This window comes from Panthera pardus, unplaced genomic scaffold (genome assembly GCF_024362965.1).
Source record: "Panthera pardus isolate Hobbes unplaced genomic scaffold, ASM2436296v1 HiC_scaffold_21, whole genome shotgun sequence".
In the NCBI taxonomy this organism is placed as follows: domain Eukaryota; kingdom Metazoa; phylum Chordata; class Mammalia; order Carnivora; family Felidae; genus Panthera; species Panthera pardus.
In genome coordinates, this window is record NW_026526777.1 from 15,163,230 (window position 1) to 15,188,994 (window position 25,765).

Genomic DNA, 25,765 nt, shown 5'->3' on the forward strand with positions numbered 1-25,765 from the left:
CAACTTCCGAATAAGTTCATCCATGGACAGCAGTATTTGCATTGTCCTATGCTTATTTGCGTGAGGCAACCTAATGTAGGAATGTCCAGGATTTCCTGGATCTATTTGCAGGATCTCAGTGACATGAAAGGGACTGGTCACAGCATAGAGGAGAGGTGGGACACAAAGATAAATATACTTTCCAACAGATCAAAGCAGGGAGACTCCCGGGCAGCACTCTGCAAGCCCTTGTTCATTTAGGGAGGAGAGGAATTATAGCGTGAGAGCTTTGCACCGCAGCTACATTTCCCTCCTCCATTCTACTTTTGAATGGAGCACTGTCTCCGAAAGAGTTATGATAAGAGGCACGGTTTGGTTTGTATATTATGTATCCGTGGTAAATACGGCAGGCAGCCTTTTACTACTGATAACGACTCTGCATTCATGTGCTTGGGGAAGTCCAAGAGCTGTGTTGTTCCCTGTTTTTGTTTTAACTTGGCCAGTGATCCAAATTGGGGGCAGTGAAGAGAGGAAGAAGGGAAGGCAGCGAGGAATCGAAGGGGTTGCCTCTATTGTCAATGAGAAGATAACTGGTAGCCTCCCCAGTGGAACGTATGCCAAGCCGTAATGACTTAGCTCTGCTTGAGCCAGCAAACACCAGCCGTGAACTTGGGAGTAAATATTCGTAAACAGATCTTCATTAGCCACAGAGAAAAATAGTGTGGGAGCCTGACTTTAAACCGAACTCTTGGGGCTAGAAATTCAGAGAAGCTGTTTTCTCATGCTGTCCAGAGCACAAATTATGCTCGGGTCTTTTAAGCATAGATAGTGAGGATTTCTAATATTATTTGAATGTGGAGTTTCAGGGTCAGCATGCTATAATTTCGTATCTGTGACATGCATCTCATGGATTAACATATTTCTCCTATGTTCTTTCATGAATACATATGACACTTTGTTTTTAATGGCCTGTGTTGTAAATCCTTTAACTTGTGTTTATGCAGAAGAACCTCCTGATTTTTTTTCCTGCCTCTCTTCCTTCTGGGGCGTATGTTGGAGACTCCCTGAGTTATAGTGTCTTTCTGTTTTGAGAAAAGCAAGAAAAGCACACGTGAAGGACTTTTTTTTCCTGCTTTTCCTGTAACTAGTAAAAGTGAGAGAAAGGGAGATATTAATGTTAACTCCACAAATACCATTTTTTTAAATAATTAGTGCTCTCATTAAAATTTGTGTTTCTGTATCAAGGGGCCAATTAGGAAAATCTGAGAAGATTTGAAGGTATGTCATTTAAAATTAATATAGAAATTGTAAGTGATTTTTTTCTCTTAGAGCTCTCATCCAGAATCAGCTCTTGGTCATTTCACTGAAAGCACACAAGATGATCACAACTTTTTTTTTTTTTTTTTTTGTAATTGGTAGCCGACATAACATTTTCAAATTTTAGGTGAGCTCATGAAATCACCCAGGTCGTCATGCTGCAAACATTATTCTGTGTCTTAACCTGTGTGTGGTCGTGGCTTTCAAAAATGGGAAAATAATAAAAAGAAAAGATAACCTGAGCTTTCAAGTCTGCAGCTCTGCCTTCATTAATGCGAGTGGATGGACTGGGAAAAACTCTCACCTTTTGTAGATGGGCAGCATTTAATCCCAAATCAGACTGGAGTGGAGCAAGCACTTCTCTCTTTCTCCTAATTTTCTCTTTTGTGCTCACTTAAGAAAAAAAAAAAAAGAAAAAAAAATAGATATACACACATATAGATATAGATTCTTTAATATTTCAATATCAGAATAGTATTTTGGGTCACATATAACAGAAATAAAGCAGCCATGGCTAAATTGCTATTCATAGATTTCTTTTAATGGTTGAATGTTCCCAAGAGAAGCAGTTCCTCATAAATAAATAAATAAATAAATAAATAAATAAATAAATAAATAACTAGCTAGCTTTTAAATGTTATGTGTGGGCAAAAGAAACATTCACAAAAATTCATTTTTAATTTAAAATACAATTTAGGTCAAACACAGTACAAAATCAAATATTAGAAATTATGAAGGAAAGTAAACCATGCCAAGACTTTGTGGTTTAAGAAAAAGTTAGCCAGAAGTTACAGTTTATGGTTGTTTTCCAGCTGTTCTAAAGAGTATTAGAGGCACATTGATCTCTTGCCGAAGTCTGGCAAATGACGTGCTTTATTAATAACTTATTGGTCAGTTTATTAAAATGTTGGATGGTGAAAAAACATGTTATCTGGTCCTAAAATTTATGTTATCAAAATTCATCTTCTTGTGTTTCTCCCTGTATTTGTATTTTAATTGAAACCTATCCTCTTCAGGGACACCTGGGTGGCTCAGTTGGTTGAGCGTCCGACTTTGGCTCGGGTCGTGATCTCACGGTTCGTGGGTTCGAGCCCTGTGTCAGGCTCTGTGCTGACATCTCAGAGCCTGGAGCCTGCTTTGGATACTGTGTCTCCCTCTCTCTCTGCTCCTCCTCCACTCACGCTCTTTCTCTCTCTCAAAAATAAATAAACATAAAAAGATTTTAAAAAAAGAGAAAATCTATCATCTCCAACAGAGATAATCTGTTTGCCGTAAGTCAAAATTCTCAGCTTAAATATGTACAAAAAGTGGGGGGGAAGGAAATGTTCATATAAAAATCATGAGAACTTACTACCTGACTGATTAAAAATACTTTCGGCCCCCTGCTTGATTTCCTTAAGGTCCACCCTGACTTCTTAGAGAGAGACTTGAATGGAGCCTGCTTTACTTGCCTGGAATATTTGCATAGGACTGCGCCCAGCTATGCTTGTTCCTAAGGCAGGTGGAAATGGTTCTTTTTCAAACTTATTACATAGGAGTGGATATGCAAACCAGTTTGATAAACCTGAAACATGTCTAAACGGCATTTAAATTACATTAACACCTACTTGTACAGACACAGTTGAAAGGTCATGACCGACAAGTACCATCTTCCCTGTAAATGTCTAATTTGCTGCTTTAAAACGGGAAGGCACCTTACTCCCTTGGTGCTGCTCAGTGGCTGTCGTGTTGCAAGTATTTCTGACAAGTGAGTGTTTATTTAGTGAGAATCCATTGTTCTAAAATGGACTGAGAGGGAGATTTCATATGAATGCATTTTTATTGCATTGTCTTCTCTTGGCTGTTCTTGATTCAGGGAACGGAAACCCATAAAAAGGAAGCCCAAGATTTCTCAATCTCTCGGCCATTTTTTTAAAGTGTGGAAAGTGCCTGTATTCGGGTTTTATAAAAACTCGTTTTGAAATCTCTGAAGAATTTGTTTAAAAAGTAGGTATACAGATTTTTTATTCCTGCAAGCAGAAAGAAGCACTGAGCATTTGTTTTCATTCCTGACTAACTAGGCTAGGATTTCAGAGGTTTAGTAGTCTAGCTACAGAAGATAAATTCACACATTGTTAAGATCGTTATACAAAGAAGATAAAGTAGAGAAATTAAGATTAAGTAGAGAAATACTTGTAAATAACAAAAGTCATTGTGACATTATCATGGAGTCTGTTGTGAATGGCTATTTATAAATATAAGAGAAAGCAGTTAGGCCTTATGATCAAAAAGTCAACTTTAATTATAAATTAAAAAGGAGGGGTGCCTGGATGGCTCAGTCAGTTAAGTGTCCTACTTTGGCTCAGGTCATGATCTCACTGCTTGTGGGTTCGAGCTCCGCGTTGGGCTCTGTGCTGACAGCTCAGAGCCTGGAACCTGCTTCGGATCCCGTGTCTCCCCCTCTCTCTGCCCCTCCCCACTCACACTCTGTCTCACTCTCTCTCAAAAGTAGGTAAACATCACAAAAATTAAAATAAAAAGAAACTAGCTGAGGTTTAGAACAAGACCTTATCAGAGTTTAAATGGCTCCAAAGAAAATCCTATACACTCTTGGCACTTATAAGCAAAGAGCTTTACGTATATTCAGTGCCTTAATAAACCCTTCTAGAAATATGAAAAACAATTAGGCTACATTTTGTTGCATATTCAGATTTTCTTTCTGGGGGAGGGGACTGATATCTGAAATGCTATCTTCACTTCTAGTGTCCCATTCTTTGTGAAAGCCATTCAGTGAGTTGTGATTCATTAGTTGATTTGGCACAAATTTATTGAGCACCTGCTACGTGGCTGGTGCTGTTGCAGGTGCCAGGATTACGGCAAGGAACAAGGAAGAGGAGGGCTCCACTATTAAGAACTCCGAAAACATGGCAGCCCACTGGGAAAGATCTGTCTGTCAGGTGGCACATCATCACATTCACTCCTTTACTTGTTTAGGGCTTTAACCTGGAGCTCCACTTTCATATTTTACAGCTGGAAACTATGCCCGTGGATGCTACATAGGAACAATATAATTATAATGTCAGTAGGAATGGAAAAGAATGGATGTATCCACTTGATTTCAGAAATATGAAAAGGAAGGCTTGGTGATAGAACATTGAAAGGCTGGGAGTGAGACAGCAGGCAGATGGTGATGCTGTTAAGCTCGGAAGTAGGAGAGCTACAGGGTGGGGAAAAAGAGCTCACTTTTCGCCCTGCTATGCCATCTACAGAGGAGTTACCAGAAGAGGAGTTTTCAGGAAATGTGGCAGGAAAGGGATAGAAGGGCCAAACAGTGAAAGAAATTCCATTTTGTGCCGGTGGGTTTCAGTTTTTTGTCCACTGGGGAAGTTGAAGCCAAGAAAGCATCTTGGCCAATGGATGGCATGCTTAGAGTTCATATTTAAAAATAATGCTGGAATAGCCACGGGTAAGATGGAAGAAGGAAATAGCAGATAAGAATTTTGGTATCCCTTTATTCCAAAAGAGATAATGGAGATCTGAACCAAAACTGTGGGGAGTAAGGGAGGAGAGAAATTGATGACACATTGAGGAGGATGTGTACAACCAACACCAATCTTTCCTCCTTTACATATCCGTACACTTTGATCATTTCTTATGGTACCTACCTACTTTTCCTCATTGTATTCTAATTTACTTTTGCTGGACTGTAACATCTTACAGGGTACGCATTATATTGTACTCATCTTGTATATCCTAATGGGTCGAAGCATAGTGCTTCACTTATCATAGATGCATTAAATGTCAATTGGTTTTAATTTTGTTACACAACTGCAGCAAAATTCATTGGAAACTGAATAATGTACGTCTGGACCAAACCTTTAGGGACATTTGTTTCTACTTCCCTACTTTACCAATGAAAAGGCAGGAACCAGAGAAGTTGACTCATTCCCCAGAGTCACACAGTCACTTGGTGGGACAGGTGGCACCCAGTGCTAGGTTTATTTACTCTTGGTCCAATGATCTTTATCTGAGGTGCTCACCATTACCCACACAGCCTTGTGCTTCATGTCAGTCGTTCTCGCTGCATACTCCGAATCACTCGGCATTGGAACTGGAAGCTTCTTCAAAGATATCTGGTCCCTATTTCACATATGTCCATATTTCACAGATGAGAAGTCAACTATGGGTCTGTGTGAGTTTGCTGGGGCTGCTATAACAAAGTGCCACAAATGAGACGGCTTCCAACGGAAATTTATTGTCACTCAATTCGGAAGACTAGAAGTCTGAGATCAAAGTGTCGGGAGGGTTGGTTCCTTCTGAGAGTGGTGAGGGAGAATCTGTTCCATGCCTCTCTCTTGGCTTCTGGTGACCAAGCGTCTGTTGGCTTGTAAATGGCATTCTCTCTGTGTACTTTCACATCATTTTCCTTCCATTTGTGTATGTCTCTCCCTAAATTTCCCCCTTTTTAATGAAACTACAGTCAGATTAGGACCCACCCTCATGACCTCATTTTAACTTGACTATCTACAAAGACCCTATCTTTGTAGGTCACATTCACAGGTACTGAGAGAATTATAACCTCTTTTTTGGAGGGATACAAATCAACCGACAACAGGGGTCAAGTTAGCACTATTGGTTGGAGTGTGGGTAGAAGTAGAACCTAGATCTCCAGACCTCAATGTCACTGCTCCCCACTCTAGTCTCTTTCATCATATATCCCTCAATGGCAGTCACCCTTTAGCTTTTGAATGTTTGACATTACTTATTTCCTACAAATTCTTTAAAAGTCTTTGGAAATGTCTGTCAGCCTACAAATCCTCAAAGTTCAGATAGAGGCAGTATGCCTTTATTTTCAAGGCTTGATTTTTAAGTCAAGTATTAGACCAAATTTGATGAGAACTTGGGAATTTCCTGAAGACAGTTCCCGCACATCTGACGCCCAGGCTGGGTTGATATTCCTTGGACTATTGGTCAGGTCCCCGTTAGCACCCTGTGGTATTTCCTGACCAGCCCAACAGTGATTGGGTAGAGCCAGTCAGATTCAGGCACTGGATCTTTTTCTTTCAAACCAGAAATGTGGCTTCAAAATGAGCTTTTTCCTACTCCACGTCCATCTATTCCCAAAGTAAGACTGAAAACTAAGGTTTTTTTTTTAGAGTCCTACATTATATGGCACTGCCTTCCTTTTTTCTCAATGGTCAAACAAAATGTAGTCACATCAAAAAGGAAACTCTCCAGGCAGAGCTGTCTTGTTTTCAACTAGCACAAAATAAAGGTTGTGGGAAAAGAAAGCCATTAGGTATCCCTCCTTTAAAGCAGCTCAGCCTATACCTTTCTCTGTGCCTTCTGACAATTTTTCTTTCTTCTTGGCTTAGATGAAAGGATGGGAGAAGTAAAGTTGAGGTCAAGTAAAAGGGAGTTTGGGGAAAGCTAAAGGAACATTTGTAATCATTCAGCAGTGGTAGGTAAGTGGAATTTCCAAAGAGGAACTGCACACTTCATCTAGATAGTCTCCGTATTCCTATTTTACATCATCTGCCCCAAATCTAGTTCTTTTTTTCTTTTTCCTCTCAAAGCAGGTTGGCAGCTGTCACCCTCCCACACTCACAGAAACAAACAAAAAAAACCTCTTGTTACCATTTTCAGGCTTTTCTGAGTAGCCCCTTGGGAATATCTTTCTTTCGCTGCTATTATAATTTTAATTTTTTTAGCAAGCTGGATTTGGAAACAAGAAGCAATTACTAAAGAAGGCATTTCACCAGGGCCATGGGGGCATGGTTTTAATTTCTGTGCCCATGAGTGGGCTAATTGAAAATTCATTTGGCTGTTTGCATAATCAGCATGAGTGGTCAGTGGCCAGTTGTACCTGGAAACTCAGTTAACAGTGATAATTCCATCTTGGACCAGTAGATAGTGCCTTTATGGTTCTATTCTACCCTCCTTTAATTTATCATCACCACCTAGACCATTTACTAAGTTTTATGGATGCTGGTCAAGTTTGCCACGTAGAATTTTTGAATCTGAATTCTGTCTTGCAAGATTTCCACATTTTTCCTATGAAACCACTATTTTAAAATAATGGTTTCATAAAATCTCTGTGAACCATACTTGAAGTATAAAAACAGAACTGAAGAAACAGAAAGAACTAAAAGAAACAGATTTATTATGGAATCAACAAATGTTGAAAGCTGATCAAATTACAAGAAGGAGAGCTGTCCCATTATTGTTAGTTACTGTTGTATTTTACCCAAACTAATTGAGATTGAGCCTGAATTAATGAAATCTGGTTTATGGTCCAACTAAAAGAATAAAGATTCAAAGGATAATATTGGAGGTATTGTATCTAATGCTTAGGTACTAATATAATAGATAATAATTACCATCTATTACAAAGAAAAAATTTTAAATAAAATGCTTCTGATAGCACCAGGTAAAGATTCCAGCTTTCACTTTAGCACATGACCATCTGTAGTTGGCTTAACTCTAGCCGCTACTGAGTGCCAGCCCATAAAGTCCATTTCTGTAAAAATCAAAATAGAAAAAGGATCTTTATATATTTATATATATTAATTTTATATGTTATATATACATATATATACACCCTGCATATATATATGTATATGTTACATATATATATGTTGTGTGTGTGTGTATATATGTATATGTATACATATATATGTATATATATGTATATACACACACACACACACACACACACACATATATATATATATATATATATATATATACATACACCCTGCAACCCCAGAGCTGTGTGTTTTGTGAATTATACAGCAAGTGGTATGTCTGCTCATATGTGAAGTAGCAACGGGCTTAAACGTAAAGTTTAGCTCTAACAAGGTCTCCTGGTAGGCAAGATCAGATCTTAGTGCCATTGTGATTCTTGTCTCCCCTAGTTCCTGTAAACAGTAGGTTCATTTGTATGAGAGAGAAAGAATCTAGCTCATGCCACACTGCTCGCTCACCTTCTCTCCGTGAATTTCGTTTGCGATCTCCGTGAGTCATTATGGCATCATTACAATTCTAGCATGATATGCTATTCGTTGAAAGATGTCAATGTTTTGCGGAACAGAGACACTACAGTTCAAAAACTGTGAGCGGGCAAATCAATGCCATGATTAACTGATATTAACGGACACCCTGAAGATTTAAAATGCTTGCTCTCTGTTTCAAGGAAGCAGCCGAGAAGAAAATGCCTAGCAGGGGTTAAAACCAGATGCCTGCACTGCAGCCTATTTCTGTCAACACTCCGTTCAGGAAATAAACATTTATGCTTTCTGAAATGAAAGTGTATTTTTGAAGACTAGCCGTCAGATATTTTTTGCCCTTCACACTTTCAAATGCTTAGCCTTTTCTGAAAGTTGACTGCAAAGTGCATCAGTTTGCCAGGCTAAAAAAAAAAAAAGTGCTTGACAAGTGCCCATGGCACCACTGCCATCCTCCGAAGTTTCTAGTAGAAGAAGGCAAGAGGGCTGGCACAGAACATACTTTCTTCAAGCCTATTACTTCAGGGGTACCTGCCTCTTGAGAAGCTTTTCAATCCTTCCAAGTGATGTTATTCCCAACTGTCATCTGGTTTATTTGGAGCACACTGTATTGCAGATAAACATGCTATTTAACTGCGGGTCAAGGTAGAGAGTCATTCTGCTAGCAAAATGCCTGAGATACATTAAATGGCACTGACTCCGGGACAGAGATGAAGAGAGATCCCAGTTGTCAGCGATAGGCATGGAATGGGCCGGAGCCGGGGAGGAAAAAAAAAAAAAAAATGCACCATGGTATCAGTGTGTTTTAAAAAGCTGTAATATGGCTGAACACTTAAAACTATAAGCTGTCACACACCAAAGATTAAGATCCCAGGACGCACAAAACACGAGGTTCACACAACACGACTGCAAAGCATATTTTATTTCACTTGGGAGAGAGGTTTCTCTCCAAAGGTATCTGAATCCTATAGGTGATAAGAACCTCTAATTTGTAGCCCAGTAGCTATAAAACCCCACTAAATGCCGGGTGAAGGTGCACACAAGTAATTATCATTGGGACACAAGCGTGTGTGTGCCAAGAGAGCAGTAAGAGTGTGTTTTTAAAAAATTCCTTAAACTCAGTTTAGTTAGATCTTGGACATTTAGGTTTTGATACTTTGCTCAGGTCCACTGGTAAAAATGTTATCCAGATATGCTTATATTTGTAATGTGTCTTAAGCTATCACTCCTAAGGGACAGTAGAAGAACTTTGTGGAATTAAAAGCTAATGTCTGTGATGTATGCAGCCTCCTTAGTGAGCAGGTGAGCACGATAATCTCATAACAAGACCGTTTCACTGCCACGCAGGCATCTGGGCAGAAGCGACCTTTGCAACAGCTTCCAGATTGCACAAGTGTGGTAGGAAAGGGTTAAAAGTGTTGCGATTCAGTTATTTCTAGAGCAAGAAGGGATAAAAGTCCGGACTTTTATTTATACTCTGTAAAGCATGGATTGTCCTTTTTCCTACCGTTTTGCAAAATTACACCTCCTTTAATCAGCTGAAATAGATTTGAGGATATCAGGCAAGCAAACTTGTCAAACCTATATTCATCGTCACCTATATTCATCGTCACCTCCTCCCTCACCAAAAAAATAAATAAATAAAATGAGAGAGATCATCTTTTTCTTTACCCTTTTTCTTCTTTTTATTTCATCAAGAAGTGAAAGAAAAAAGTTAAGTTTACAGGAAAGATACACGCACACGTACACACACAGAGCCATCGACAGAGAGCAAACAAATTGCAGGGTCCACTTTAAAAAATGAAATTTTATTGTTTTTTGCTTAATTAAACCCCAAAGAAATGTGTGAAACGTTGTTATGGCTGAAAATTGTTAATTTGTAAATCACAGGGACAAAAGGGCCCCTGTGCAACTTTAAAGTTTCCGTGCACGTAAATGTCGATAGCGTGCCTTCTCCATCATCAGCACTAAATTCACATTGATGCCTCTTTTCTTCTCCGTATTGATCCTTCCATGAGAACGTAGATTTGTATCTGTTAATTAATGCGTCCTGAAACAGCGTTTGTATTAATCAGGCAGATAAGAAAAATTGGATGCCTGCATCCTCCTGACAACCGTAAAAGTGCTGGCCCTGATAAAATCGTGGCTGGACCTCAATAAAAAAGTTCCTCCTTCCACTCAATAAACTAATCATCCTGCTTTTAATTATTCGGCAGAAAGATGTGTGGAGATTGGAGAATGTGTAAATCTATTTACTAACAGCAGTGTCGGGAGGGAGAATAGGGCTGTCACAGGAAGGTGCTGCGGGCTACGCGCTCTGTCCGTCTGCCGCTGCAGAAAAACTGCTGCTTGGGAGCCTGAAAAGGAACAAGAAAACTAAGGCAAAGGGAAAACAGCCATCCCTTTTGGCTCGTAACTTCCTGGATGAGCATTTATTTCTTCGTCTATTTCATATACAAAAGAAATCGTACTGTTCCCTTTTCTTGAGCGAGATATTTGGATTTGCATTGCATGTTTTTTTCCTGGAGGGGGAACAGAAAAAAGAGCAATAGTGTTTGTTTGTTGTTAGTGTAACGTTCTTAAGATCAGAAGCAAATGGAGCCCAACCTACTCAGGCGAGGCCATTATTTTACTCTTTTGACTGTTTGAAATGTTACCAATTGTTGTATCTTTATAGGAATTTATTTTTAATAAATGTGTTAATTATGCTGACCAAAACAAAAGGCACGGAAAAAGAGAAAGAAAGATTGACACAGCCAGCTCAAAAGAAGCTCTGTCACGTAATGTGTAAACAGCTTGATAAACAATGAAAGAAATGCTTTTTGCACACGTCTGAAGACCATCCTTGACAAAAGCTGGACTGATCCTTCTTGATGATCTTCTTAAATACTTCTAGTTAATGGTGCCAAATGGCAAACCACTGGTTTTCACCAACAGGCCAGGAAATCACTTTCTTTTCCTTATTGTGCAGTAGTTTCTTATATCACACGGGACATGAACAATTTGATACGAATAAAAAATGGAACAACAGTGATGAGCATAAGCAGGAGCCTAAGTAGACTGGGCGGCAGTGGGTATTTATGAGGAAAAAATAGATTTCATAAGTTGCACTATTAAAATTTTCTCCTATAGAATTATTGGTGGCAAGATCTTAAATCATAGTCCCGTGTCCTCAAAAACCACAGAGGTGGTCGATCGCTCTTGGAATTCCTGGGCATAATTTTGGAAATGAAAGTGAAGATTTAAGAAATATTTCTTTTTTTAGGACTCTTGGAAAAAGTAGGTGGCTGATCATCAGGTATCACCAAGACTTCCTTTTATTTTTATTTATTTACTTATTATTTATTTTGAAAGGGACTTCGTTTGGAATCCAGACCTAGTCCGTCTGAGATCTAAATAGACATTTTAACTCCTAACTAGGTTTAAAGGCACTACATCTGCTTTCCCTATTGAACCACATTTTCTTTTAAAATCTGTTTGCATGTTTTCTTAAGCTCAGAAGGAACTTTAAGCATGTATGTGTGTTGTGTGTGAATCAGACCAGATTGTTACGGAAGAACTGAAGCAGTCATATAGGTAGTTCGATAGTTAAGAAAAAAGTAATATTTGATATGGCTGCATTTATTGAACCTATGTTATAAATTAGTATTTTGCTGGGTTTTATATTGTATTTCCCCCCCCAAAAAAAAATTGAGGTGCAGGTGAATTGTCTTGCTCATGGCGAAAGACACAGTAGCTGAGTGGGTCCAATATTTAAATTCAGGATCTGGCTCTGCCTATATGCTATCCATGGAACCCCATTGCTTCCACAGTTAACTTTTTAAATAGCTGGATCCTAATAAGAATAAACTCTGCCTTTTTGATTTGGTGAGGAGGCCAAGCTGCTAAGTAGTCTTCTCTCTCTCTCTCTCTCTCTCTTCCTTTTTAAAGAATGTTTTCTTTTTTCTTTTTTCTTTCCTTTTTTATTTGTTTTGAAAGAAGAAGAGTGAGTGTGGTAGCAGGGGAGGGGCAGAGAGGGAGAGAGAGAATCCCAAGAAGGCTCCACACTGTCAGTGTAGATCCCGATATGGGGCTCAAGCTCAAGAACTGTGAGATTGTAACCTCAGCCAAAATCAAGAGTCAGATGCTCACCTGAGACACCCAGGCTCCCCTTCGACTCTCTTTTATACCAATAATCACCATTTTAAGAGGACTTCATGCTAAATATCCGTGGGTGCAAAATATCAAATTAAGAAGTCTCTTTCAGGTATCAGAATACCCATTATTCACTGAACGTCTGACTATTAGAGAGAAATGTTTCCAAATTGCACTCTATAGTGTGAGTCTAAACATTTGTTTTCCTTTATTTTGGGATTCTTTTTTTTTAACTTTTATGTTGTTTATCAGTAGTAGTTTTTAGAGATGAAGTAGATGAAAACCTGACTTCCTGTAAGACATTTATAAAAACTCCAGCCAGAAATTTGAGTATATTTAAAGACTGCATATTATTTTCTCCTGAAATGAAAGAAACAAAACTACTTTTATGTTCTAGTCTTCTCAACTGTGTCCATAAAACTTATAAAAAGCACCAACAAGTTGAACTGGTTTATGACTTTTACTTTGCCATTTGCAAAATGATCAGGGAAAAATGTAAGAGCATCTAATCAAAGCTCAGCATAATTTTGAGCACCGATGCAGAAGCCGACTACCATATGAAACTAATGTTGCATTATGAAATTATGGCTTTAAAGTAACTTGATCTGCCCATCTTCCCATGCAGGCTTCTCCACGCTGTCCCTGGCGGACCAGATGAGCCTTCTGCAGAGTGCTTGGATGGAAATTTTGATCCTTGGTGTCGTATACCGATCTCTTTCATTTGAGGATGAACTTGTCTATGCAGATGATTATATAATGGATGAAGACCAGTCCAAATTAGCAGGCCTTCTTGACCTAAATAATGCTATCCTGCAGCTGGTAAAGAAATACAAGAGCATGAAGCTGGAGAAAGAAGAATTTGTCACCCTCAAAGCGATAGCTCTTGCTAATTCAGGTTGGCATATTGACATGGTCATTGTTACATTTTTTAATATTGCAGTTTTACCCTTCCCTCAACTTCTTCAGGGATTTGCTAAACCCAGTTGTAAATTCTGTATGAGACAGCAAAATTATAGTCATTACAGCTTTCTAGTGAAAAGTTAGATACAGGAAAAATCAACTTGAATTATTTTTATTATATTTACTTACTAAAAGCGGTGAAACTTTTGGCACCTAATGAATTTCCTAACTGGTAGTGTAAATGGCCACTCTCAGGACAAAATTACCTCCATTGTCTTGTAGGCACAAGTGAAAATACCTATGAATTGTGGATACACAGAAACCTTTTCTCCCCCTCAAAAATGCACATTTTGCAATTGGAAAAACATATTTGGCGTTGTTTTTAGCTTTGGTTATCAAAGAATCCTCTGTTTTCTTGTATTCTGGAGTTCTCTAGAAATCTAATTCTGCCGGAGTATTTCTCTGAAAGGTACCACCTATGCAGTAAGGGTTAAGAATTATGGGAATAAATGGTCTTTACATTTGAACTGAAATGTACTAAAATAGCAACCTCTGATAAGTAAAAATCGTTGCTGCTTTGTTGTTTTTCCCTTTGTGCCTCTCCTAATGCTTTATTGTGGTCTTAAGTCTCTGTTAGCATTTGCATAAAGTTCAGGATAGATCCCTCCTTAATGACGTGCCGATCATTAGATACCTGCATGTCAATAACATGCTCTGATGCTATGTACCATTGACAGTCACACCGTGCCCCTCCATCTGCTTTTGTTTTGACCCTATCTTTGAACTTTATCTTGGTTGCTGGCCAGTAGTTTTCCCTTTAATTACAAGAAGGAAACTGTCAATAAAATCTGTTAAATGGGATGCAATGAGTGGCTTGAATGGGCGGACGGCTATTTGTTCAAATTCTGCAGCATTCAAGGTATTGACAGTTTGTTTTCTGGGGCCATATGTGACGATCAATCTCAGGCTGGGCTCAGCCGCGCTGAAAAATGAAAAACCAGATTGCTTTTGCTTACTTGTGGATGACGACTTTGTGATTTGGCGCGGTCCTAGTGAGATGAGACCTTCTGCCCAAATTGCCCCCATGAGAGCCGGGGACGCGTGACTGTTTTTAGAAATAATTTTTAATTGATTTTGTAATTAACAGTTCATCTACAATATTGATGCATGCATCCTTGGACTGATAGGAGGGAAATTGTTTTCAACAATGAAGTTGTACTTTCCTATTTGTCTTCATAATGGAGTTTAGCATTGCGTACTTTTAATCGCGAATGTAGCCCCTTGCTTACCACACCATTCACCTCTTTTTCTTTTCCTACTCCCCTGTGAAACTGTAAAATATGATTCTTTATGACAAGTGGCACTGTTGATGCAAACTCTCAGATACCCCCTGTCTGCCTCTCTAGAAGAGAGTCAAAGTGGGAGACGGGAGAGATAATTTTCCAAGAACACGTTAGTTTGCATGGACTTCACATTATAACATCTCTCATAATTAGGTGAAAGATTTCACAGCAGTGCTTTGGGGAAGAATTTGTGTTTGGTAGTCATACAGTGATTCTAATTTAAAACATATACTTGGTTAATTATTTTTAAAATACAGCGGGTATGTTTTATATCTTTTATATTACCTACTGCTTTTTAAAATTGTTAACTAATGAATGCTAAAACTTTATCAAAATTGTTAAAATCTTATAATTTTAGATGCTAGATATATACTTTCTGGCCTGAATTAATTAGGAGCAGCATTTCTGTCTGTTGTTTAGAAGTGTAATCATTAATGTTTTGATATGTAAATATTCGAATCTCACAGACTCTGCTGTTGGGAGGAGGAAGTGACCTACTTTAGAGCCATGACTGGTGATTATAAAGTCTTTAAAGAGCTCGTTAGTTTGCTTTTCCTGTTTAAAGCCAGACATAGTGAACAGGCCCTCTCTCTTTTTCTCTTGTACTGTTAGTGAGTTACACTCACGCCGAAAATTTGGCCTTGTCACAGAGTTTTTCTGCAAGTGATTGTAACTTATTTTTTAGCTTCTCAATACCAAGAAAATTAACTGAACCAGAGTCCATGAAAAGGAGTAAAGATTAAGTACTTTAGGGACTATGTTGATGTGTAAATTGTGCCACCTTTCTTGGGTTGTATGGATATGGCCCTTCCCTCATGCATGCATCCCATGCGCCCCACCATTTTAGCGTGGGATAAACCACCCAGAATATCTTTTTTTTTTTTTAATTGTTTTAGTGTTTCTTTATTTTTTTTGAGAGAGAGAGAGAGAGAGAGAGAAAGAGAGCACGCACACGCGCATGCGCATGAGTGGGGGAAGGGCAGAGAGAGAGAGAGAGAAAGAGAGAGAGAGACAGACAGACAGACAGAATCCAAAGCAGGCTCCAGGCTCCGAGCTGTCAGCACAGAGCCTGACGCAGGGTTCGAACTCCTGAACCATGAGATCATGACCTGGGCCGAAGTCAGATGCTTAACTGACTGAACCAGGCGCCCCAGAAAAGAATTTTTTTTCTCACACTGTCAATATGATGCTACTTTATTCCATTTTTTGGCCAGTATTTGGTTGACAGCAAAAAAGTTGTAGATTCAGTTTTGCTTAGATCCAGCTTAAAAACACATCAGTATGAAAAATGTTTTAATACTTTTCATAGACACCCTAAAAAGCTCATAGATTTTCTTTTAGTATTTAGAAATTTCAGATTAACATCAGTGAGCTTTGGTGCACCAAAAAAAAAAAAAAAAAAATCTGTTTTAGTGTTAGTTATTTAGATATCTTAGCATCCCCTCTAGGCTATAGGTGTTAACAACCCTTGTCTTGTTAATCTAAATTTCAGCTTATTTTAAATATCTGTCTTTATTCAATAATTATAAATATTGCACTTACGCTTGGGAAACAGGGAATCATCTTCTTGATCAAGGCTGTAATATATTTTTGTAGCTCTGTTTCTGGCATGTGTGAATTCAGGAATTCTTACAGCACCAAAAACATCATCAGAAGTACTTTCCCTATCTTGAGGTATATGGCCAAAAAAAAACCCCAATATATTATGAACTAATGTTGTAATTCTCACATTCAAAATTTGAAAACCCCAAATAATTGTTCCTATTATTTTTGAAGGTAAAAAACTCAGTTTCTTAAACTCTAAAGTTTCCTACTTTTGAGTGCCCATGACCTCTTAGCTGATTACCGCATCCCTAATATACCTCTGTGCGATCAAATTTAAAAAGGAAAATCTGGGCCCCAATTTTAACATTGTTATTGCTAGGCCCCAGTTCTCTCATCCATACACCAAGAAGTTAGTCTGATCTCTAGAATCCTTTCCATTTGGGGAATGTTATGATTCTGTAATTAATATTATGTATTTAGTGGAAAATTTAGTGAAACATTACCACACACATTTTGGGTAAGATTACACCATGTGATTCTATTCTCTCTGTTTGGTTCTATTGATTCTTATGTCTAAGAATTTGTTTGACCCTATTCTCACTGTCCCCATGAAAATGTACTCATTTTTATGTAACAGAAGACTAAAGCAGCTTAAGAGGAAGAATAAACTTTTAGTCTGGTCATTCTCTTTTGCTCAGATCACAAGTGACCCCTTCATAGCTGCCCCTCATACCTCAAGTCACCCGGCCCTGCCCCCAACCTGGAGCCCTGTGAGCCCAGCCCATTCGAGAATGAACAGAATCACGGTGCCTGGGTAGCTGAGTCGGTAGAGTGTCCAAATCTTGATTTCAGCTCAGGTCACGATCCCAGGGTCATGGGATCAAGCTCCAGGTTGGGCTCTGCACAGAGCATGGAGCCTGCTTAAGATTTTCTCTCTCTCTGTCCCTCTGCCCCCTCCCCCACTCCTCTCTCTCTCTCTCTCAAAATAAAAAAAAAAAAAAGAAAAAGAGAACTGAAAAAAATGAAAGAATAAACAGAATCTACAGGCTTAATGCTGAGTTTTTATTTCTATACCATACTTCTAGAATAATAGCATCTGTTAATATAAAACAGTGAGTAATATTTTGGTCATCAGTTTCAAATCCTAAGTAATTATAACCACATCCAGATAGTATTTTGTCCATGAGAACAAATGTTTGATGTGTAGAACTGTGATATAATTTCAAGGGATAGAAAGTTTATGATGACTGTAGGAGACTGGAATGAGGGCCATACTTAATCACGATATTTGGATCCTCATAAATTTGACCAAGTGTTTCTCAGTCTTTTTCCATTATCACTGCCTTGGGGTAGCCTTTTTAGATATGTTTTTCTTAATAAGTCCCCAGTGAAATATTAACATTACAAATATGTTACGTATCTGTTTGTGTACTGTATATATATGCATTTTACCTTTTAAAAGGATTTTTTTTCACCACTTCCAAATTCCAAATTTCGCTTCCTTTGAGAATGCATGCTTTAGTCACATAACTTTTCTTGTCTGTAAAGTGAGGTAGGTGAATTAAATAATGTCTCATATCTCCTAACTGGCCTAAAATTTTTATGTCAGTTACTTTTAAGTGAGAGCAGTGAGTTTGGTCATATATTTTTTTTGTGTGTGTGTAGGTGCAGAATTTGTAATATAGAAATATTAACATCTTCATGAATCTGAACAATTAGTGTAAAAGTGAAAAAAACCTCTCCAGTCCCTTTGTATCTCCTGGGCCCTTAGACATAATTTTATTCAAATTTTGACTACATTTGGTGATTTGACATTTTAGATATTGACCAAGAGATTATCCTTTTTAAAGAATCTTTCAGTAGACTTTTTTTTTTTTTTTTTTTTGCTTTTACTGGGGAATCTCATTTGATTTCCACAACATGCCTGTGAGGTAAACCTGTCCAATGTCATTTTACAGGTAACTGAAGCGAGCTGATAAAGACGTGTGGCCGCCATGAGACAGAGGGCTGGGCCCTCTGTCCCTTGCTATCAATAAGCTATTTCTAGTCCACAAATAAGTATATAGCACGTCTTTAAAAGGGTCAGTGCAGAAGATTAGCAATTGCAATTTCACATCCGCCAACCTAAATTAGTACTTTCAATGTAGTTTAGAATTTTGCACTCACTTTATCTTGCTGTCTTCTTGGAATTACAAGAGTATAAAACCACCCTTGAAAGTGACGAAAAAAAGAATTGGAGACAAAATTTTTACTGCATTTATAGCATTTTATAAGAAGTTAGTAATGGTGGGTCTTTTGTGACAGATAGATATTTATTCTTAACTTTTACCCAGACCAAACTGTAATTAATACTCTCCTCAAAATCAAAATTATGATTTTACATCTCCTAGTCTACTTTTCTTTGACTTTTGTTCAGATCTGCCATCACTGTTTGGTTTATTTTAATTTTGATTTTTCTAATGTTGATTCATTTTTGAGAGAGAGAGAGTAAGTGTGCCACTCAAGTGGGGGAGGGACAGTTAGAGAGGGGGACAGATGATCCGAAGCAGCTATGTGCTGACAGCAGAGAGCATTGACAACGCAGGGCTCAAACTCATGGACCATGAGATCATGACCTGAGCCAAAGTCTGAGACTTAAGCAACTGAGCCACCCAGGCACCCCTAATTTTGTTTAAGATGATATATTTGATTTGAAGCGGGTGGTGGATTTATTCGGCGTAAACTTTCATACATATTAGAACTTCATACATATTATGATATTTCAAATTTTTATGTGAAAAGTAAAATTGGGTTTTTAAGTGTTTCTTATCATATTTAGTGATCACTATGCCCTGACGTGGTGTGAGAAATATTTGCGGCAAGTGTCTCTGTGCTTCCGACTGGGTAATAAGCACATAAACACTCTGCAATTGCTCTCCTTCTAGGGAATGACATAATATAACTTTATTTTCATTTACAGGTCTTAAGATAATGACGAATCCCTTACAAAAAGGTAATTAGCGTGGTGCAGATTGTTTATGATACTGTGGAATGTTGAAATATTTACCACCCAAGTTGCTATCAACATTCACTTATGGAGTATAATTGTCTTATCGCTTCTAGTAAAACAAGTTAGAAAGCTCCTGGATAAGTAAGTAGATACCGAAGGGAGACAGAAGGCCTTAAGTACTTGTAGGGAAATAGAACAGGCCTAGCAGGGAAATCTGACCGTGCAAGGTAAATAGAATAATGGTAACAATAATTTGGGATTTATGAAAGGGAAACCTGGAGGAACTATGCACTATGGATCTGTACTTTAACATTTGATATAAATGCAGTAGAAGAGTGATTTGTGTGGCCTGTATAAACATCAAAGTCTGGCTCAATGGAGCAAGAAATGAGGAAAACAGCTATCCCAAAAAATACATATGTCTCAGTGGAAAGCTTTAAAATCAATTCTGTTCTTCTCATCATAGTTAAGCACAAAATAAGAATTGCTATTGCTGTTTCCAGCATTAGAATTATAACCTTTCTGCATTAGGAAAGACCTAAAAAGTTTTTTGGTCTAACCTCCTCCTTTGTGTGTGAACAGCTTCCTTGGCATATCTGCCAAGTGTCTCTACAATCTTGCTCAGAATATTGCCTAACTCACTAGTTTCTAGAAGGGACCATTCCATCAGAAGTCTCTCACTGTCCCTATCTCTGTCTCTTTTGTACCATTTTAATGTAAAATAAAACACAGAATTTAACACACACACACACACACACACACACACACACACACACACATACACACAACCATATGTATAATTTAATGGGTGTTTTATTTTTTTATATTAAAATTTTTTTATGTTTATTCATTTCTGAGACAGGGATAGATCATGAGTGAGGGAGGGGCAGAGAGAGAGGGAGACACAGAATCCGAAACAGGTTCCAGGCTCTGAGCTGTCAGCACAGAGCCCGACGCGGGGCTCGAACTCACAGACCGTGAGATCATGACCTGAGCCGAAGTTGGTCGCTCAACCGACTGAGCCACCCAGGTGCCTTTTTTTTTTTTTTTTTTTAATTTTTATGGGTGTTTTAGTTTTCTATGGCTGCTCTAACAAATTACTGCAAGTTGGTGACTTCACACAATACATACTTATTCTCTTTGTGTTCTGGAGATCAGAAGGCCATAATCATGTTCACTAGGTTAAAACAAGATGTAGACAGAGCAGCAATCCTTCTGGAGGCTCTAGGGGAGGACCTGTTTCCTTGCTTTTTTCATCTTCTAGCGTGACATTCCTTGCATTGCTTGACACATGGCACCTTCCTCCATCTTCAAAGCCAGCAGCATAGCATCATGAGTCAGTGGTAACATTGCCTCCTTCCGTTGCCTCTCTTTTATAAAGACACGTTTGATTTCATTGACGATCTTCCTGGATAATCTAGAATAATCTCCCATGGCCGATCCTTACTGGCAGCTGCAAAGTCTCCTTTGCCGTATCAGGTGCCATTCAGGTTCCCATGATGGGCTATCTGGATATCTTGGGGGCCATTGTGCAGTCCGTCATGGTGGCTGTATGAGCAAAGACACAAAACTTTGCAAGATATCCCAGAAAACCCTCCATGTGTTTCATCCTCATGTCACCCCCCTCCTTTCTCACAAAAGTAACCACTATCCTGTCCTGTTTTTTTTTATCACTTCCTCACCTTTCATTATAGCTTGATTGCTAAATGTGTATCCTCAGACATAATAGTCTAGTCTTGCCCATTTCAAAACAAATTTTGTTAATGGATTTTTTTTAACTCTCTTTTAATCTAAAAGTTCATCTTTCATTTTCTTACAGTTTTTCTGTTGAAGAAGCCAGGGCATGTGACTTGCAGAGTTTCCCACAGTCGGGGCTTTACAGATTGCACACTTCAGGTGCCGTTCACTGTTTCTCTGCCCTTTGCATTTGTGCAACTTGGCGGCTGGATCCAGAGACTTAACCAGGCTCGGGGGCAATCCCTATGGCACCTGTAGGAGGTGTGCTGCTCATTTGAGAGGCACATAATGTCTGGTTGTCTCAATGGGATGATAGCAGCTGCTATCATGCTGGCAAAAGAGCATGCTATCATGCTCTTTGCCTAAATCTGTTTGTCACTGAGGGTTGAAAAATGATGATTTATAATTTTTTCATCTCTTGTTTTCTTTCAACCATTGGGATACTTACATAAAGTGATGCTTTTGTTCATCTCTTATCTGATTACCAATGATACGGTTTACATAGGAGCTTGATTCTTTCCCGTCATTCACCAGTTTTCAAAACAAAGAATTGATGGCCTGTCTTTTTCAAATACCATTATAACCAAATGTATTTAAACATACTCAGTGGATTTTAATCAATTGCGATTATAATCCTTTTGGAAGCTCAAATTGCCCTCTTTTGGGTCAGCAGGAATCTCTTCAGGTTGGCTTCTGGAATCTTTCTGAATGATTTAGTAATTGTAGTTAGTGTCTTTTCTATCTAGCTTAAGATGTTCAGTTCTTACCTTAAACATTTCCCAGCTGAAGCCTGGAATCTACAATCTGGGTGCTAGGTTGCTCATTATTCGTTTCTCCATTCCCGGCTTGGCCATCCTTCCTAGGTCTCTTCAGTGGACAGAGCTAGGAACACACACAATTCTGATCTCCTGTGTGTGTGTGTGTGTGTGTGTGTGTGTGTGTGTGTGTGTATCTTGGGGATACCTTGTCACTTAGTTTTGTTTGTAAGTGTTGTCTGTGGGTTTTTAGTTTGGCCATTTAGTTCTATTTTTTTTGTGTGCAGATTTGAAGAGATTAAAAAATTTTGCTGCCACCACTGCCATCTTCCTAGAATCCTGCCTACCGATTTTTAATTAAAAGTTTATGATTGGCATCACTTTTGGAAATTTAGGATCAAGTATCAGTGCTAATCAAGAGCCAGCTTGCATTGTTATCAGCAAATGTCCCTCAGTTTCCAGCTGATTGCAACCACGAGAGTCACTGTTAGACATATATTGCATATAAAACTTTTGAGATCAAATTATCTTTTAGAAAACAGACCTTTGCTCACTTCTTTTTCCATCATGTTGTGCTTCATTCATTTAGTGATCAGAGAGTCTCATTGGCTCACCTTTCATTTCCCCTATTCATGTAGGCAATTTACAAACACTAAAGAAATCAACACTTGGGTTCCACAGAAAAAAGGTTACTCTGAGTGTTGATTTATATTAGGTACTAGACTTTGCTCTGAATATGCTTTGCCTATTTTTAATATTCATTTCCACCCTCAAAATATGATTTGGAACCATTGAGAAAGTATTGCCAAGAAAATATTGCCAAGAAAATATTGTCTTCAAGACAGCTCCCAGATAGGATTTGGACATTCTGGAGTAGCTATGCCCATGCCCACAATAGTTAAAATTTTTACCATAGAGAAAGGCAGTATTTTATTCCAGGTGAAATACAAAAATAAAATCTTCTTCTGCAATGGCTCTGAGTCTCACTGAATTTTGCAGCTGTAGGTGTGAAGATATTTAGCTCTCTTCCCAAAGTAAATGGTCTCAGCTAGACATGTTCCTTTAGGATCTCACTTCACAGAGTAAAATATTGGCACTTAATGAGAGGGTTCTATTTTATTACTAAGTGCTGATATTTAATATATGGGTGACAATGTATGTATCATTTGAATGTTTGTTATCTTTTGAAATCTGGATTCTTTTAGCAGTATGGTTTTATAGTTCAACAACCCTGGCTTGGCCATAGAAGCACCTAGATGTTTAAAACCACCGAAGATGCCTTGGATCTAGCTCCAATATTCTGATAATAGGCCTGGGCTTGGGCCCAGACATCCTCGTTTTCTTAACCATTGACCCAGTGTTTTTAATGTACAGCCTCACTCTATCTAGTTAGTTCATAAGGCTATGATTCCCTTTATTAAAGTTTGCTGCTTTTCATTAGCACAAATACTGGGGCTGTTTCCTTTAAAATATAAAGTTAAAAAGAAACCAGCACTAACAACCAATGCTAAATAATTCCATAAATTAATGCCAGTTCTATTGAGCCTGGCATAAATGTATAAATGTAGCCAAAAGAACAAAACAGATTAAAGCCACAGAGCCAGAACTTGAACTAGGATCCCTAATGGAGATTAATATTTTCTTCAGCAGTCTGCCAGCTGAATCATGGTCTAATTAAATAGTTCAGATTTAGTGAGTTTGCATTTAAAGTATTAGCAGATCTGAGAATGGGCAAAGCTAGAATGAGTTAGAATCTTTTCTGTAAATGGGAAGTTAAATTATCATAGTAATTTGATTAAATCATTTTTAAATCTCTCAAGCTAAATCACAGCCTTTAAAGAATAGTTTGAAGTCTTAATTGCTGTTTGTGAGCATATCTCTCTGCTATTTGTTCTCGCCTCATTTCCTGTGACATCCTATAATATATCTCCTGCTGGGCAAGAATAGTGGGGGAGGCAAGGCTTGGGGCGGGGGCTGAAGTGACTGCAGCTCACTTCCGGCTTTTAGAGATCCGCCATGGAGAAGGACGTTTAGATACTTAGGAACAGGACCAAAGAATATGGAAGTTGTAGACAGATTTGGGAAGATCTGAAGAGGACACTTCTAATAATCGGTTCTGTCCCTTGTAAAATAGAATGCTCTACATACATCTAGAAATGTCTTCATTAAAAATGTTGTAGAGAGGGTTCTTGGTGAAGATGGCAAGTTGAATATCATGAACTCAGGGGATAATTATAACTCACTTTTTAAAAAAAGGAAATGCCATGTGCAGCGTCACGCATTCTGGCAGCATAATGTGATTCAAAGAAACCTGAGTCAAGCCGAACTGTGACACTACCAGTACCACATGACTTACAGGCAGCTGGGAGATGAAATAAGGCAGTGTCACCCCAGACAGGTCCTTAATATGTGGTGTGTTTATCATATTTATTCTGCTTTTTTTTGGTCCGATGGGACAAGTTATTTCGTATTAATTTTGTCTGTGAGGATGCAATTCCTCTCTTCCCCACCCATTTATTCCCATTTTCACGCAGAGTGCTTTGAGTTCTGGGACAGATTGAGTAGGTCCCACCTTATCTCCCTTCCCTTATGTGCAAGGTCTTTTTTCTTTCCTTTCTTTCTTTCTTTCTCTCTCTCTCTCTCTCTCTCTTTTTTTTTTTTTTTTTTTTTTTGGTGTGCTTTTTTGTTCGTTTGTTTTTGTTTTGTACCTGGACACTCACCGTTAGCGTGTGTCCGTGCCCACCATTTTCCCTTCAGACAGCATTTAAGAGTAAAAATAGAAAACAAATAGCCCATGTTGTCATCTGCATGACAGTTTTTCCCTCACTAACGTTACCAACCGTTAGACATCTTTGACAATTACGTGTGCTGTTGCTATGAGAAGGCACATAGGAAGTGGATGGGATTGTCATTTCTGAAAGGGTCCAGAGTGAAGAGAAGCCTAGCTAGCGACTATCCATAGGGAAAGGCTAGGTTAAGTACCGAGGAATGTCCTGGGTTCCACTCCACCACCAGCAACATTAACCACGTGGGAGAGTTCCTTCTCTTGGCTCAAACAGGCAGGCAGGAGTTGAGTCTTGAGCGGGGAAACACCAATAAGCCTCTCTGTCCCAGATCATTCAAAACTCTTTTAGAGAAGCGTGTTATTAACCACCTAATGTGAATAGTGGTCAGTTTACCAACGATGTGATGAAACAATTTAAAACTGACAGGGTAACAGAAAAAAACAACAAAATATAAAAGAGTTTTTAAAACATGTTCCTGGTTACAGCTACCAACGTTTTAATTACTTTGCCATATTTTTTTTTATCATGTTTTTAGCCACTTGGTTGTAAATTACATTTCCTCTCTCTTTTGTGTGCGTGTGACCTGTTATTTGAATTATATGAAAGATTAGGCTAACTACATATATCTTAGAGCTCTGCATTCTCAGAGAACGAGAATTATTAAACGTGAAGAATCCCCCAAAGACTCCATTATGTGTAATTAACAGATAAACTGTCATCAGAATCAATAAAACGTGCTAAATGATTCAAACTTGTATATAATTAAGTGTCTGTTTTAGAGCTACAGCGGTAACTTTTCTTTTTCCTCCCATCTCACATTTCTCAAAAGAATAATTGTGGCAACCCTGTTAACCCTTTCCTTGCCTGATTGAATTAGATTTTTAAATTAGTCACTTAAAGTTCACCTTCACAAATGTGAAAAATATTTCAGAACTCATTAATCTAAAGACTTCATTTGTTTTTCACTAGAAGCAGGCTGTGGAAAGATGCTTTAAAGAACTGTTAATAGGACACTGAAAATCTTAAACGGACAAGCAATTTACTGTGATTTCTGCATATTCGACAACTGAACATGGTGTCAGATTCAGTGTATTTACATGGTGTTCTTAAAACCTTGCTCATCTACTTTTTTCTTTTTTTTTTTACTTTTGGGAAATATGGGCTTTTTGAGGGCAAGTTCATAATTTTAGACAATTTTACCTCCACAGGTAAACTATAATTTAATATAATTTTAATTTAATATAATTTAAAATATTTAAATTTAATATAATATAAAATAAATTTATATATAAAT

General features: G+C 38.2%; 1 protein-coding gene across 21 annotated transcripts in view; it reads left to right on the forward strand.

Annotated features, from left to right (window-relative positions):
• The window catches only part of ESRRG (estrogen related receptor gamma), a 625,497-nt gene that overhangs the window by 595,054 nt on the left and 4,678 nt on the right, over positions 1–25,765 (forward strand). For all 21 annotated transcript variants that reach the window (XM_053908974.1, XM_019465627.2, XM_053908977.1 and 18 more), the window contains one exon: positions 13,042–13,311. In XM_053908974.1, coding sequence (XP_053764949.1) covers positions 13,042–13,311 — 270 coding nt within the window. The remainder of the gene's footprint in view (positions 1–13,041; positions 13,312–25,765) is intronic.